The 17,544-nt window shown below is 41.4% G+C and overlaps 1 protein-coding gene across 3 annotated transcripts in view; it reads right to left on the bottom strand.

Moving 5' to 3' along the window:
• LOC141051316 (probable ubiquitin carboxyl-terminal hydrolase MINDY-4) overlaps positions 1-17,544 on the bottom strand; it is a 356,579-nt gene that overhangs the window by 92,589 nt on the left and 246,446 nt on the right. For 2 of the 3 annotated variants that reach the window (XR_012220622.1, XM_073548216.1), the window contains one exon: positions 13,305-14,096. The exons of the other annotated variant lie outside the window; for it this stretch is intronic. Coding sequence is in view for 1 of the 2 variants with exons in the window: in XM_073548216.1 (XP_073404317.1) it covers positions 14,086-14,096 (11 nt within the window). In the remaining variant the exon portion in view is untranslated. Of the gene's footprint in view, positions 1-13,304; positions 14,097-17,544 lie in introns of those variants that run through there. 3 annotated transcript variants of the gene reach the window in all.

Genomic DNA, 17,544 nt, shown 5'->3' with positions numbered 1-17,544 from the left:
ATGTCTATGTATGTATTGTATGAATGTATTGTATGTATGTAGTATATATGTGGTATGTATGTAGCATGTAGTATGTATGTAGTATGTATGTAGCATGCATGTAGCATGCAGTATGTATGTAGCATGCATGTAGTATATATGTAGTATGTATGTAGCATGTAGCATGCATGTAGTATATATGTAGTATGTATGTAGCATGTAGTATGTATGTAGCATGCATGTAGTATATATGTAGTATGTATGTAGCATGTAGTATGTATGTAGCATGCATGTAGTATATATGTAGTATGTATGTAGCATGTAGTATGTATGTAGCATGCATGTAGTATATATGTAGTATGTATGTAGCATGTAGTATGTATGTAGCATGCATGTAGTATGTATGTAGCATGCATGTAGTATGTATATGGTATGTATGTAGCATGTAGTATGTATGTAGCATGCATGTAGTATATATGTGTTATGTATGTAGCATGCATGTAGCATGCATGTAGTATGTATGTAGTATGTATGTAGCATGTAGTATGTATGTAGTATGTATGTAGCATGCATGTAGCATGCAGTATGTATGTAGCATGCATGTAGTATATATGTAGTATGTATGTAGCATGTAGTATGTAGCATGCATGTAGTATATATGTAGTATGTAGCATGTAGTATGTATGTAGCATGCATGTAGTATATATGTGTTATGTATGTAGCATGTAGCATGCATGTAGCATGCATGTAGTATGTATGTAGTATATATGTGGTATGTATGTAGCATGCAGTATGTATGTAGCATGCATGTAGTATATATGTAGTATGTATGTTGCATGTAGTATGAATGTAGCATGTATGTAGTATGTAGTATGAATGTAGCATGTATGTAGTATGCATGTTGTATGTATGTAGCATGTAATTTTTTTTTTATTTTTTTTTTTTTTTTACATTTAACACATTAGCCGGATGATGGGACTACTACTGTCCCATCATTGGCTAATGTGTCAATCACTGTCATGGTAGCAGGCATCGCCCGATGGGACTTGTAGTCCCATCGGACGATGCCTGCACAGCCCCCCGGCAGGCCGGCACAGCCCCCCGGCAGGCCGGCACAGCCCCCCGGAGCCTGCACAGCCCCCCGGCAGGCCGGCACAGCCCCCCGGCAGGCCGGCACAGACCACTGGAGCCTGCACAGCCCCCCGGCAGGCCGGCACAGACCACCGGAGCCTGCACAGACCCCCTGGCAGGCCGGCACAACCCCCCGAAAGGCCCGTACAGACCCCAGAGAGGCTGTACAAGGGCAGGAAAGGGTTTTTCTTATTCCGATACCGGAAGTCCCATAGACTTGAATGGGACTTCCGGTATCGGAATCGGCGATACCGATACTTTTTTTAAAGATCGGCCGATACCATCCGATACGATACTTTGAAGTATCGGACGGTATCGCTCAACTCTAGGTATAACTTACAAGCTACACTGCACCTGGTCTGGACAGCCGCCCTCCCCAACACTTGTTTCGGCACTTAGCCTTCGTCATGGGGTGGCGCCTATAGGAGACAGGTAAGTATATTCAGTACAGACCAAAAGTTGGGACACACAGTCTCATTCAAAGAGTTTTCTTTATTTTCATGACTATGAAAATTGTAGATTCACTCTGGAGGCATCAAAACTATGAATTTACACATGTGGAATTATATAATTAACAAAAAAGTGTGAAACAACTGAAAATATGTCTTATATTCTAGGTTCTTCAAAGTAGCCACCTTTTGCTTTGATTACTGCTTTGCACACTCTTGGCATTCTCTTGATGAGCTTCAAGAGGTAGTCACCGGAAATGGTTTTCACTTCACAGGTGTGCCCTGTCAGGTTTAAAAAGTGGGATTTCTTGCCTTATAGATGGGGTTGGGACCATCAGTTGTGTTGTGCAGAAGTCTGGTGGATACACAGCTGATAGTCCTACTGAATAGACTGTTAGAATTTGTATTATGGCAAGAAAAAAGTAGCTAAGTAAAGAAAAACGAGTGGCCATCATTACTTTAAGAAATGAAGGTCAGTCAGTCCGAAAAATTGGGAAAACTTTGAAAGTGTCCCCAAGTGCAGTGGCAAAAACCATCAAGCGCTACAAAGAAACTGGCTCACAGGAGGACCGCCCCAGGAAAGGAAGACCAAGAGTCACCTCTGCTGCGGAGGATAAGTTCATCGGAGTCACCATGCTCAGAAATCTCAGGTTAACAGCAGCTCAGATTAGAGACCAGGTCAATGCCACACAGAGTTCTAGCAGCAGACACATCTCTACAACAACTGTTAAGAGGAGACTTTGTGCAGCAGGCCTTCATGGTAAAATAGCTGCTAGGAAACCACTGCTAAGGACAGGCAACAAGCAGAAGAGACATGTTTGGGCTAAAGAACACAAGGAATGGACATTAGATCAGTGGAAATCTGTGCTTTGGTCTGATGAGTCCAAATTTGAGAGCTTTGGTTCCAACCACCGTGTCTTTGTGCGACGCAGAAAAGGTGAACGGATGGACTCTACATGCCTGGTTCCCACCGTGAAACATGGAGGAGGAGGTGTGATGGTGTGGGGGTGCTTTGCTGGTGACACTGTTGGGGATTTATTCAAAATTGAAGGCATACTGAACCAGCATGGCTACCACAGCATCTTGCACCTACATGCTATTCCATCCGGTTTGCGTTTAGTTGGACCATCATTTATTTTTCAACAGGACAATGACCCCAAACACACCTCCAGGCTGTGTAAGGGCTATTTGACCAAGAAGGAGAGTGATGGAGTGCTACGCCAGATGACCTGGCCTCCACACCCAATCAAGATGGTTTGGGGTGAGCTGGACCGCAGAGTGAAGGTAAAAGGGCCAACTAGTGCTAAGCATCTCTGGGAACTCCTTCAAGACTGTTGGAAGACCATTTCTGGTGACTACCACTTGAAGCTCATCAAGAGAATGCCAAGAGTGTGCAAAGCAGTAATCAAAGCAAAAGATGGCTACTTTGAAGAACCTAGAATATAAGACATATTTTCAGTTGTTTCACACTTTTTTGTTAATTCTATAATTCCACATGTGTTAATTCATAGTTTTGATGCTTTCAGAGTGAATCTACAATTTTCATAGTCATGAAAATAAAGAAAACTCTGAATGAGACGGTGTGTCCAAACTTTTGGTCTGCACTGTATACCCAAACTCAACCAATCGCACATTGGATATAGCAAAACAGGCTAATCCTGTTTTCACACACATATTGCAGCGATTCACAGCTTATAATGATATGGTTTTGATTAAATGACGTATGAGGTAGAATAGGATGGGAAGTTCATCATGGTGATTGTTAAACACACCCTTCCACTTTGATTGGCCAGTTTTGCTATAGCCGATGTGCGATTGGTTGAGTTTGGGTATATATACTTACCTGTCTCCTATAGGCGCCAGCCCCTGACAAAGGCTAAGGGCCGAAACACGTGTTGGGGAGGGCGGCTGTCCAGACCAGGTGCAGTGTAGCTTGTAAGTTATATCTTATACTTACCATACTCTTTGATGTCTAATGCTGTTTTCAGAAATTTTCCTGGCCCATGACATAAACTATGCATATAATAATACAAAAGAAGCGGGCGGCACCGCTGTTACCGTGCTTGGATCCGTGGCTTGCAGCAGGCGGTGAGCTCACATCCAGGGTTCCTGGGTGCTTGACCTCGTAGCAATTCACTAGTATTTTCCAAATAGAAAAAGGTCGCACTCTGCGGGATAGTTGTGAATGTTTATTGACACATAATTACATGTCACGTCGGGGATGTGATGGTGAGACTGTCAAATGGCTTACAACGGCCGTTTCGTGCTAGTCGAGCGCTTCCACGGGTCAAAGTGCAGGGGGAAATGACGGATTCTTATGCAGACCATATCATCCAGTCACTCCTCCTACCCAGCCACTGTATAAATAACAAATGAAACAAACAAGTGCTCAGTGCAAACATATAAGAAAACACATACAATTCACCGCCGCAGCGGGAACAATGACCTTTACATATAAAGATAAATATTACAAGGACTATTAGATTATTATCAACATTACTAAATTACCCCTATTGTTGAATTAACCTTTCAGGGTAATTTGTTCCGAGGGAAACAGCTTTTTTAATATAAATCCAAGAGCTGCATGCTACTAGATCCATAGCAAGTGTATGCCTCCATAAATTGTGATCTAATCAAAATATATATGCAATTTTACCGTGGCCCCGACAATTAGAATTAAAGATCACTGGCAACTATCTTTTAACCATTTATGTCATAATGATGACCTTGGTAAATTGTATTTTCCTGGTTAAACCGGTTTTAACGCAAATTGTGCCACATAACTTTTAACCTATTATTATTATTTTTAGCGGGAATCCAAATGGATTATGGATACACGAGCGACTGGTCCCATAGGTTTGAATGATAAAGTAGATATGGCCATTTTTTTATGATAACCGATCTAAATAATGTATGAATTTTACGTAAATAATAATAGGTTATAAATCAAGGATATATGTCCAGGGGATAATGTAAATTGTTGGCATTAAGTAGCGCATATCGTTTGAAATATACATATTCAGGTATTTTCTTAATTGGTTAATTCTGAATTATGCGGCACAATTTGCTTTAAAACCGGTTTAACCAGGAAAATACAATTTACCAAGGTCATCATTATGACATAAATGGTTAAAAGATAGGTGCCAGTGATCTTTAATTCTAATTGTCGGGGCCACGGTAAAATTGCATATATATTTTGATTAGATCACAATTTATGGAGGCATACACTTGCTATGGATCTAGTAGCATGCAGCTCTTGGATTTATATTAAAAAAGCTGTTTCCCTCGAACAAATTACCCTGAAGGGTTAATTCAACAATAGGGGTAATTTAGTAATGTTGATAATAATCTAATAGTCCTTGTAATATTTATCTTTATATGTAAAGGTCATTTTTCCCGCTGCGGCGGTGAATTGTATGTGTTTTCTTATATGTTTGCACTGAGCACTTGTTTGTTTCATTTGTTATTTATACAGTGGCTGGGGTAGGAGGAGTGACTGGATGATATGGTCTGCATAAGAATCCGTCATTTCCCCCTGCACTTTGACCCGTGGAAGAGCTCGACTAGCGCGAAACGGCCGTTGTCAGCCATTTGACACTCTCACCATCACATCCCCGACGTGACATGTAATTATGTGTCAATAAACATTCACAACTATCCCACAGAGTGCGACCTTTTTCTATTTGGAATAAACTATGCATATACTGACACCTATTGGTGCTATTGGGTATTATTCCCATTATTCATGTGGTATATCTATGCAGTGACACATATGGTGTTCACTATTTTTCCACTAATATTGCACTTTAGTACATATGTATTTTTTGCACTTTATATACGTTTTCTTATTTGTATAATTATGATGTACACCTATAGGGAATTGATATACAATTTTTACTAATTTGTATGCACCTTACTTATGAATATATTATTATTTTGGTTTTTAAACAATTTTTTTTCCACTGTTGAGCTATATATATTTATTAGCACCATTTACTGCAATAATATGCCCTTATGAAGTGGATAGTACTGCCCTCTTATGTATATTTTTATATTATAAAACACTGATGCTTTGCTACTTTTAAAATACGTCAAGTACCTTTATTTATAAAATAATAAAGTATATATATTTTTACATTCAGGACTTATGGTCAATGTGTTCTTGTGTGTTGTGCTGTGTTCAGTGATTTGACTGTCCTAACAATTATAATTATATAGTCTGTGGGGTTATCAGCTGTAGATACCACTGGGTCTGCATATCTCACTGTGTGATTGCTGCTGCTGGTTTTCCCCTGTTTTCCTTTATGTGTGGTGTTCTCGAAGGGGGTGAGGTGGAAGACCGATCCTCATGGGCCACAGGTTCAAAATCTGCGATTTCAGCAGGGGATCGGGTGGAAGACAAAGCAAAGGAACTGAAGACACTCTTAGCCATCCAATCTAAAACTACCTCTACTTGTTCTGGCCTCATCATTCATCCAGCGCTACTCGAGCCTACAAAATTGCACAGAACATCCTGTTATAAGGAGGAAGACCGGGCTGCGGGTACCTGTACCGAACTGGGTCCGGAACTGTTGAGACTGTCTCCCTTATTGCCCAGGGGAAAGAATGAGGAACCGGACCAACCTCATGACCCGGGTAGAGGAGGGGCCCAATAAAAGCAAAACCGAGCATAACAGATGGCAGTTTGGAGCGAACTAGCACGCAGCCGGGTGAGCAGCCTGCTCCTTCTCCTGAGTGTCAGCGCCGCGACCGGCTGCGTTGGTTGGGAAGGCCGAGTACCGGACAGAATCTTCCAACCTTCCCTGCCAGTGACTTCGCTTCCGTTCCCGTTTGACACTGGGAGTGCTGCGGCCTTGTTTGCTTCGGCCACACGTGTGTATGGACTAGGGGCTCATATAAAACCTTCAAGAGAAAAAAAATAGCAAAAATCCTGCTGTAACTAAGTAAATAAAAAGCAAAAACTGCATTTAAATAACACAGAGTTTTTAGTAATACTGCTATTTAAATGAAATGCACTTTTTGCTTTTTAGTTACTTAGTTACAGCAGGATTTTTGCTAATTTTTTTTCTCTTGTAAGTTTTATATGTTTTACGGCCAACGTGAACATGCGCTTATGTTCTGCAAGTGTACCAACTCAAGTCAAGCTCAATTTTTGTGTTTTTTCTTTGGACTAGGGGCTCAGCGGAAGGTACCAGAGACCGACCGCTGTCGCCAGAAGACGGACCATCGTTTAAAGGACCCCCTCTGAGGACATCTTCCCGGATGCTACAGATGCTATTCCCTGTAAATTCACTTGCTGAGGGGGAGCATAAAGGACACGATAAGTTCCGTAACTGGACTGCTATTGCTTTGCTTCTATTACTCTTATAATCCATTCTTTAACCATTTACCTCCCTGCGAGGAGTGAATAACCTGTTCTATTAAATGGTTACATTTGGTTAACCCTTGCTCTGCCTTCTGTCTGTCACTGCATCCCGCAAACTGCTTACACCAGAATGTGTTTCATTTGAACGTGCAGCAGGCGAAGATCTTTCTCCCTGCAGCAACTGCAAAACCACCAGCAGCAACATGGCAACATCCACTATTTGATGCTCTCCTCATTCTTTGCACAAAACAATGTGCAGAGTATTACCCGGCTCTTTATATACCTGTCACACTGTGATGGTCTAAAGCAGGGGTCCTCAAACTATGAAGAAAAAGAGAAAAAATCCAGCTCCAAGCGAAATTCAAATTTCCAAAATTTATTCCAGCATGGACAATAGACAAATCAGCTCCAGGACTGCATCAGCTCACACAGGAGCGATAAAGCGACGCGTTTCGATCACTACATGCGATCTTTATCAAAGCTGGCATATCAAGATCACACACGAGTATAAGAAGAGACAGGAACCAATCATCTAGCTAATACATGTCACATGATCAGAAGGTCCTGCTCTAAGAAATGCAATTCACCACATAACGAGATCATAAGAATTACATCGATTTTATATAGAAAAATCATTTAAGATATGTCCACGTAAATGTAAAAAAATATTTGTTGATATAAAATATCACAATTTTATCAAAATTCAAACGATTTCGTTAAGTAAAAAATCATGTGACCAAAAGGTTCTCTTGGCGATATTACATATATCAATTAGCGGAATGATATAAAATCCACATGATTCAACAAGAAATCATATGGTGAAGAACATGCAAATATAAAAAACATTATTCAAATGAGAAATACTTTGAAAATTCAATAGTGGAACATGATTTCGTTCTTTTTATTTAATCCATCAGGAAATCTGGTTCCCAAATTAAAAATCCAGAAAGCCTCCCGGGTGAGCAGTGTCCTTCTCATATCACCACCCCTAGAAGATTTCCTGATTTTTTCAATGCCTGTTACCTGGAAAGAGACGACATTGCGAGAATGGAAATTAATGAAATGCTTGGCAGTGGAAGAAACATTGCGAACCCCATCTGACACATTAGTTGTATCATACAAATGTTCAACTACCCTAGTCTTCAATTTCCTAGATGTGTTGGGAACTATATTGAAAACATACAAAGGGCCTTTAGAAATGGTGATTTTTTTATCTTTCCTATTATCTAAGGAACCATCATCCCTCACTAAATTCAAGGCTCTGTTCAACATCCAATTAGGATAATTTCTATCACTCAATTTGTTACAGGATTTAAACAATTCCTGCTGTAAACCATTGTTATTATTACAATTCCTGTTTAGTCTTGTAAGCTCACCGACAGGAACTGATTTCACTGTGTGTTTAGGATGACCACTGTTGGCATGCAGGATAGTATTGCCTGCCATCGGTTTTGAATAAGTACAAGTAGATATCAATTGACCCGGAATACCCTGCAAGAATAGATCCAAAAAGGAAATTTAATTTTTATTACATATAAATGTAACTTTCAAATTATAATCATTGGAATTAATATACTCCACAAAGTCTGGTATGGCAGAGACATCACCCCTCCATATGATCAGGGTGTCATCAATGTATCTATGTATTTACAGTGAGAAGGCGTGGCGATGCTGTAACAATTGTTTACAGCAGGAATTGTTTAAATCCTGTAACAAATTGAGTGATAGAAATTATCCTAATTGGATGTTGAAGAGAGCCTTGAATTTAGTGAGGGATGATGGTTCCTTAGATAATAGGAAAGATAAAAAAATCACCATTTCTAATAGTCCCTTTGTATGTTTTCAATATAGTTCCCAATTTAATGAAATTAAAGGAATCATAAATACATTTTTACCATTGCTACATGAAGATCCTATATTGGCAACAGTCTTAGAAAATGGTTGCAATGTGGTAGCACGCAGAGCCCCCACTTTAGGAAACATTTTATCTCCTAGTTTGTTTTCATCACGAAAAAATATTGGTACATGGTTAGATAATAAGGGAAATTATAAATGTGGAGGGAACAATGGCAGGACTTGCAAACACATGGTGAAATCTAAAATTTTTTATAACAATGATAATACCAAATCATATAGAATAAATAGTTTTATTAACTGTAATTCGGATTTTGTGGTATATAAAATTGATTGCACTTTGTACAATAAATCCTATGTAGGATGCACATCTAGGAAATTGAAGACTAGGGTAGTTGAACATTTGTATGATACAACTAATGTGTCAGATGGGGTTCGCAATGTTTCTTCCGCTGCCAAGCATTTTATTAATTTCCATTCTCGCAATGTCGTCTCTTTCCAGGTAACAGGCATTGAAAAAATCAGGAAATCTTCTAGGGGTGGTGATACCAGAAGGACACTGCTCACCCGGGAGGCTTTCTGGATTTTTAATTTGGGAACCAGATTTCCTGAAGGATTAAATAATAAGAACGAAATCATGTTCCACTATTGAATTTTCAAAGTATTTCTCATTTGAATAATGTTTTTTATATTTGCATGTTCTTCACCATATGTTTTCTTGTTGAATCATGTGGATTTTATATCATTCCGCTAATCGATATATGTAATATCGCCAAGAGAACCTTTTGGTCACATGATATTTTTACTTAACGAAACCGTTTAAATTTTGATAAAATTGTGATATTTTATATCAACAAATATTTTTTTACATTTATGTGGACATATCTTAAATGATTTTTCTATTTAAAATCGATGTAATTCTTATGATCTCGTTATGTGGTGAATTGCATTTCTTAGAGCAGGACCTTCTGATCATGTGACATGTATTAGCTAGATGATTGGTTCCTGTCTCTTCTTATACTCGTGTGTGATCTTGATATGCCAGCTTTGATAAAGATCGCATGTAGTGATCGAAACGCGTCGCTTTATCGCTCCTGTGTGAGCTGATGCAGTCCTGGAGCTGATTTGTCTATTGTCCATGTTGGAATAAATTTTGGAAATTTGAATTTCGCTTGGAGCTGGAATTTTTTCTCTTTTTCTTCATGGAAATCGACCACTACAGGATGGTGTTCCGCGCTCCTATTGAGTCGGTGAGCTGGCTTTATACCTTTATTTGACTGTCCTCAAACTATGGCCTGCGGGCCACATGCAGCCCGCCGAGGACTTTTATCCGGCCCCTGGGCCCGGCCGACATTGAAGTTCACTGCAGTTCAATGCCGGTGGGCCCTGTAATCGCGGGCGGAACGACGAGGCGGTGAGGAAAGGTGTTGCGCAGCCCTACGTATGCAGCACACACAGACGACGTGATTGTCATCATGCCTGATGACGTCACGCCGCCTTTGCCAGAAGAAGACGGAGTTGAGCTGGTGACTCTTCAGAGCAGCAGGGGACATAGGTGAGTACTGGTATTTTTTTTTTTTTACACCGGATCCTATTGGGGACATTTACCAGCCTATTGGGGACCTATGCTGCCTATTGGGGACATTTACCTGCCTATCGGGGACTCTCACACCACACCAGTCTTAGCCAGAGGTAGAAGTGGAGTCCCACCAATATGGGCACTGGTGAGGCTGCATTGTTGGGCACTGATCAGACTGCATTGATGAGCAGTGCAGTCTATATGTCTTTGTGTGGGCAATTTTATTGCTGATATATTGTTTTTGTAGTGCTGTATGTATATATATATATATATATATATATATATATATTGGTATTTTACTAATAGCAATTTGGAATCCCTAGGAAACAATGACATCAAGAAAGAGAAAAAATTGACACAAAGTGTAGGATATTCAAAGAACCCACGGAAAGATTGGTTTGTTGATTTGACTTTACTTCTTCATTTTAAATTTTGCATTTTTTCCTGTTTTTTGGTTGTTTTACTTCAAAATAAGATACGGTATGTGCAGTGTGCATAGGAATTTGTTCAATATTTTTTTTTAAACTATATTCCGGCCCTCCAAAGGTCTGAGGAACTGTGATCTGGCCCCCTGATTTAAAAGTTTGAGGACTCCTGGTCTAAAGTAAGGGAGAGGAGCCTCAAACATCCTTGGAACTGGGACCCTATCTATCCCTATACTGGGGGTACTCATGATGTAGAGAGGCCTGGGTCATCAACTTTGCAATGCTCCTGTAAAATCCTAATCTGTTCTCTCCCTAAGGCATGGGACAGAAATGTAATTTAAATCAAACGCAAAGACAAAACAGGGATAACAGAAAACCACAATCATACAAAAGCACTCTTAAAAAATAGGAATGAGGATAGGGAAAGGGAGGAATAAACCAAATAGGAATAAGGAACCAGGAGATAAATATGTAAAGAGAGGCCAAGACTATAGTCGTGGCCAGAGACACTAAAGCATCAGTGTCCCAGCCTCCCCTCACAGAGAATTGCATTTCACTCTTCAGCATACCTGCATCTCCAGATTCGGGTCCCCTGGGCACTTCCCACGTGGCGATGGCCCTTCTTCGAGTCGACCCCCAGTAATTGAGACACAGTCTAGAGTAACTTCAACGGTTACTTTACTGATAACTTAACACATTATATCCACAGTTGGCACATCATGAGATACACGTTCAACTTTACTTGCTTCCTCAGCTTTCCCTACTTTGACGCTACCATACGGCACACGTCCGGACCGGACCATCTTAGACTGCTTCCCAGCTTCTTCCTGGCCTAACCTCGCCATGATGACAATTCCTTCTGCCTGTTTTGCCCCACGGGGACAGTCCTCTTTGAAGAAGGAGACCCGATCTCTCTTATTCCACAACCGGCCAAATTTAACCGACGCCACGTTGACATATACTTCTGCGTCAGCCCCTTCCTCCCTGATAAAGCCATAGCCTCGCTCGGTATCGGTGTAGACCAGCCATCCACAAGTAGGCCGCCCAGCCAGAGCACCCCCGCCAGGTCGCAGCAGCTCCATCCAGCTTTCCCTCTCCCGTTGTTTCTTATCCTTTATTACTCCTTCCACACAGGCAGCCTGTCTGGGAGTGTTTGCAAAAAAACACACTGAGGAGAAGTGAATCAAGGTTCTATGGACAGATGAGAGCAAGATTGTTCTTATTTGGTCTAAATGCCGCAGACAGTTTGTGAGACGACCCATAAGCACTGAATTCAAGCCACAGTACATTGTGAAGACTGTAAAACAATAATGTGCAAGCATCACATACTAAGCACCACGGGCCAGTTTAAATATATTAAAATACTGTAAGGCCGGTTTCACATTCGCGCTTTTGAGCGCAGCGACGGCCTGCGCACGGCCGCCGCTAAGCCCCGCCCCATGCCCCGCCTCCACCGGTATCTCCGCCTCCGGGTGCATGACGCTTCATGCGTCGTGCGTCCCCTATCTTCATCACAGAGGGCGCAGGCCGTGCGCAGTCTGCGCACAGTCTGCGTTTGGCGGCGCATGCATCCTTTTGACGGTGCGCCGAGCACAACCAAAATGCAACAGGTTGCGTTTGGCGCTGCTCGGCGCACCGTCAAAAGGACGCATGCGCCGCCAAACGCAGACTGTGCGCAGAATGCGCACGGCCTGCGCCCTCTGTGATGAAGATAGGGGACGCACGACGCATGCAGCGTCATGCGCCCGGAGGCGGAGATACCGGTGGAGGCGGGGCAGGGGGCGGGGCTTAGCGGCGGCCGTGCGCAGGCCGTCGCTGTGCTCAAAAGCTCGAATGTGAAACCGGCCTAAGCGATCATGGTGACTTATGCTGAAGAAGAAATGTCCTTGTAATGGGTTTCAGCGAGACAATGACCCTAGACACACCAGCAAGCGGGCAACAACCTGGCTCCAGACCAACAAAACTCAAGTTATGAAGTGTCCGCCCAATCGCCAAACCTCAATCCGTTAGTGAATTTGTGAAGTGACATCAAAATGGTGTTTTTGATACAAAACCTAAGGATGCAAAAGTACTTTGCAATGATTTTTTACAACATCAAGAAATGAAAACATGAAATGCAAATACATTATTATTTTATGTATTATGGGCTTTGAGCACTATTTCAGCAAAGACAATGATGATTTGCTTACACGACAGCACCAGACATGCAAATAAACCTGTGGGTTTTTCAATATCAATGTAATTCAATGATCTGCTAGGTTACATCTTATAATACTGTGGCTTGTAGCACAAATACAGCATGTAAATACGTCAGTGACAGTGTAGCCGACCTCCAGGGTTTATCTTAGATTGTTCTCTGTGAATGGGCGATGCAGTGAGCCTGTGTAATCAGGCTACTAAGCGACCACCGATCAGTGACTGCCAGGTAGTGACTGCAATCAGCTCGTGCAAACCCACCCGAAGTCTATGTCAGTATGAAGACTGGTTCCTAGAATAAGCCAAAGTATAGAAGCCTAATAAAATGTATTGATATTTATTTTATTCACTTTATTCACTTATTACAATCAGCAAACAGCGAAAACATTACTGAATGAGCAGAAATCATCCGGATAGAAGAAACTCATTTTTATTAAAAACTTGTATGAACATAAAACCAAATAAAATAAAAAACTATTAAGCATTTTTTTGTAAAATAGCTGTCCAAATGTGACAGAGTTCTCTTAATATCGACACAGTATTAGGCCCCATTCACATCAGTGTTTTTGATCAGTATTTTATCAGTATTTGTGTGCCAAAACAGAGAACAGGTATCAGTCTTTCAGTTAAAGTTTTTCTATGTACGTTCCACTCCTGGTTTTGGCATAGAAACACTGATGCAAAAATACTGACATGTGAATGAGGCCTAAAAGAGCAACCGCTGACCTGTAGCCGGACCCTCTGTAATGAGATGTGCAGGGTGACATATCTCGCACAACCCTATTTGCAGGCCATCTGATTTGGTAAGTGATCCAGCTGTAACAATACCACTTTATATATACAATGTAATCCGGAAAGATGTCGGTGATGACTGTGAAATAACAATATTGTAGCCCCCATTGAACAGGAATGATTAGTGGCGCCATTTCCCAGTTGCAGACAGTCAGTGATGGTGACGGAGAGTTGATCACCTTTACTCGCTGCTCTTTAGGATCGTAGCCATTTTCTGAAACCATCTGACTTTGAACTCGGCATCAGACGGCATTATGAAAGAGGTCAATGTCTGAGTGGTTTTTGTGTCCGTTTGTTCTTTCTGCCAAAAGATCTTCACCCATAACCTAAGGATTAAAAAAAAGGTTAATTGTCACTAGCTTTATTTTTTCTCTAATTTAGCATTTGAATTAAATTTCATGCCTTAAATGAAAACCTTACCTGCGATGTCCACAAAACTGAGCACCAATACATAAGCCCCCAAATAGTGTCACCTCAGTTACCCAGTCTGTGCAGCGTTCAGGACCATTAACCCCTTTACCCCCAAGGGTGGTTTGCACGTTCATGACCGGGCCAATTTTTACATATCTGACCACTGTCCCTTTATGAGGTAATAACACTGAAACGCTTCCATGGATCCCGGTGATTCTGACATTGTTTTCTCGTGACATATTGTACTTCATGTTAGTGGTAAAATTTCAATCATATAACTTGTGTTTATTTGTGAAAAAACAGAAATTTGGCAAAAATGTTTAAAATTTCGCAATTTTCCAACTTTGAATTTTTATGCCCTTAAATCACAGAGATATGGCACACAAAAAACTTAATAAATAACATTTATTATTAACATTAAGGGAATAGAAGAATCCAGGATAATTATAAACAGAAAGATAGGAAACACTTAGCTAACCTAAAATAATTCAAGTCTCCAGGTCCAGATGAATTACACACCTACTGAAGGAGATAGCAGAAGAAATTTTTGAACCCCTCTCCATAATCTTTGAAAATTCTTGGAGAACAGGAGAAGTTCCAGAAGACTGGAGAAGAGCAAATGTTGTTCCTATCTTCAAAAAGGGGAAGAAGGTGGACCCAGGCAACTATAGGCCAGTGAGTCTGACTTCTATACCAGGAAAGATCTTTGAACAAATTATTAAACAACATGTATGTAAGTACCTGGATAAGAATGAAGTGATTAAACAGAGTCAGCATGGGTTTGTGACTAATAAGTCATGTCAGACTAACTTAATTTCCTTCTATGACAGAATCACAGATTTTGTGGATCAGGGAAATGCTGTAGATATAGTATATCTTGACTTCAGCAAAGCATTTGACAAAGTATCTCACACAATTCTTATTGAAAAAATGGCTAAGTATGGAATGGACAAGGAAACTGTTAGGTGGATTCATAACTGGCTTAGGCTAGTTTCACACTTGCTTTTTTTTGCAGCGCGTTTTTCCCGCAAAAAAACGCATTGAAAAAACGCATACAAAAGCATACAACTGCTGCGTTTTTTTCAAGCATTTTTATGAGCATGCATGAAAAAAACGCAGCGTTTTTATGCGTTTGTATGCGTTTTTAGTGCATTTTTACCGCGTTTGCGTTTTTTTCCAACATTAGGTGGCCCCTCACACTAACCCAAACCATGACTTTACTAACCCTAACCCTGACCCTAACCCTAACCCTGACCCTAATCCTAACCCTAACCCTGACCCTAACCCTTAACCAAATCATACTTAACCCTAACCCAAACCCTAAACCCTAACTAACCCTAACCCTAACCCTGACCCTAACCCTAACCCTGACCCTAACCCTAACCCTAACCCTAACCCTGACCCTAACCCTAACCCTAACCCTGACCCTAACCCTTAACAAAACCATACTTAACCCTAACCCTGACCCTAACCCTAACCCTAACCCTGACCCTAACCCTAACCCTAACCCTAACCCTGACCCTAACCATAACCCTAACCCTGACCCTAACCCTTAACCAAACCATACTTAACCCTAATCCTGACCCTAAACCTGACCCTAACCCTTAACAAAACCATACTTAACCCTAACCCTGACCCTAACCCTAACCCTAACCCTGACCCTAACCCTAACCCTAACTCTAACCCTGACCCTAACCCTTAACCAAACCATACTTAACCCTAATCCTGACCCTAACCCTGACCCTAACCCTTAACAAAACCATACTTAACCCTAACCCTGACCCTAACCCTAACCCTAACCCTAACCCTAACCCTGACCCTAACCCTAACCCTAACCCTAACCCTGACCCTAACCCTTAACCAAACCATACTTAACCCTAATCCTGACCCTAACCCTGACCCTAACCCTTAACCAAACCATACTTAACCCTAACCCTGACCCAAACCCCAACCCTAACCCTGACCCTAACCCTAACCCTAAACCCCCTTAACTAACCCTAACTCTAACCCAAACCCCTAAATTCCATGGTTAAAAAAAAAAAACGCATATGCAAAAAAACGCATACATGAGCATGCCAGTGCGCACATATGCGCATCCATAGGCTATAATGGCCATTTTTAGCGCAAAATGTGCGCATATGTGCGCATGCGCTTTTTTGCAGGGCCAAAAAATGCAACATGCTGCGTCTGGAAAATACAAACGCACACCCCAAAAAAACGCAGCGCATGAAAATCGCATACATGCGCTTACAAGCGCGCAGGTATGCGCACCCATGTTAAATATAGGGGAAAAAACGCATGCGCACATATGCGTTTTTTTCCAGCGCTAAAAAACGCAAATGTGAAACCAGCCTTAGTGATCGGATCCAAAGAATGGCTGCACATCCAGTTGGAAGAATGTCTCAAGTGGGGTACCACAGGGCTCTGTCCTGGGCCCTGTATTGTTCAACATCTTTATCAACGATTTAGATGAAGGAATTGAAGGTAAACTGATTAAATTTGCTGATGACACAAAGCTACGAGGGATAGCTAATACTAGAGAAGAGAGAGAGGATTCAAAAAGATATAAATAACCTGGAGCAATGGGCAGCAACTAACAAAATGGTTTTTAACAGGGAAAAATGCAAAGTACTACATCTGGGCAATAAAAATGAAAAAAGCATATACAGAATGGGAGGAATAGGGCTAAGCAACAGCACATGTGAAAAAGACTTGGGTATACTAATAGATCACAGACTGAATATGAGTCAACAGTGTGATGCAGCAGCAAAAAAGGCAAATGCAATTCTAGGATGTATTAACAGAAGCATACAGTCTAGATCACGTGAAGTCATTGTTGCCCTCTACTCCTCTTTGGTCAGACCTCATCTGGAATACTGTGTCCAGTTTTGGGCGCCACATTTTAAAAAAGACATCAACAAACAGGAGCAAGTTCAGAAAAGAGCGACCAGAATGGTGACCGGTCTGCAAACCATGTCTTAGGCTATGTGAACACGCTGCGGATCTGCAGCAGTTCTGCAGAAAGTGTACAGTAGCATGTAAATCTATGTGATTTACAATCTGCTGTGCACATGCTGCGGATTTTTAACTGCGGAAAAGATGCGGTTTTGAATCCGCAGAAAGAAATGACATGTCACTTCTTTTCTGCGGATTCTGCTGCAGTTTACCATCTCCTCCATTGTAGAGGTGATAAACTGAAGGGAAAAACGGCAGGCCAATCCGCAGGTAAAACCGCAGGTCATTTTAAGCCAGTTACCTGCGGTTTTACTTCCGGTTTTACCTGCGGTTCCGCAGATACAAATCCGCGGGTGAATCCGTAGCGTGTGCACATAGCCTTATGAGGAAAGGTTGCAGGACTTGGGA

Source organism: Dendrobates tinctorius, unplaced genomic scaffold, assembly GCF_039654945.1.
Source record: "Dendrobates tinctorius isolate UK_male_01 unplaced genomic scaffold, ASM3965494v1 ptg000156l, whole genome shotgun sequence".
In the NCBI taxonomy this organism is placed as follows: Eukaryota; Metazoa; Chordata; class Amphibia; order Anura; family Dendrobatidae; genus Dendrobates; species Dendrobates tinctorius.
Note: the sequence above shows the minus strand (reverse complement) of the source record. Positions and strands in the feature narration are given on the sequence as shown.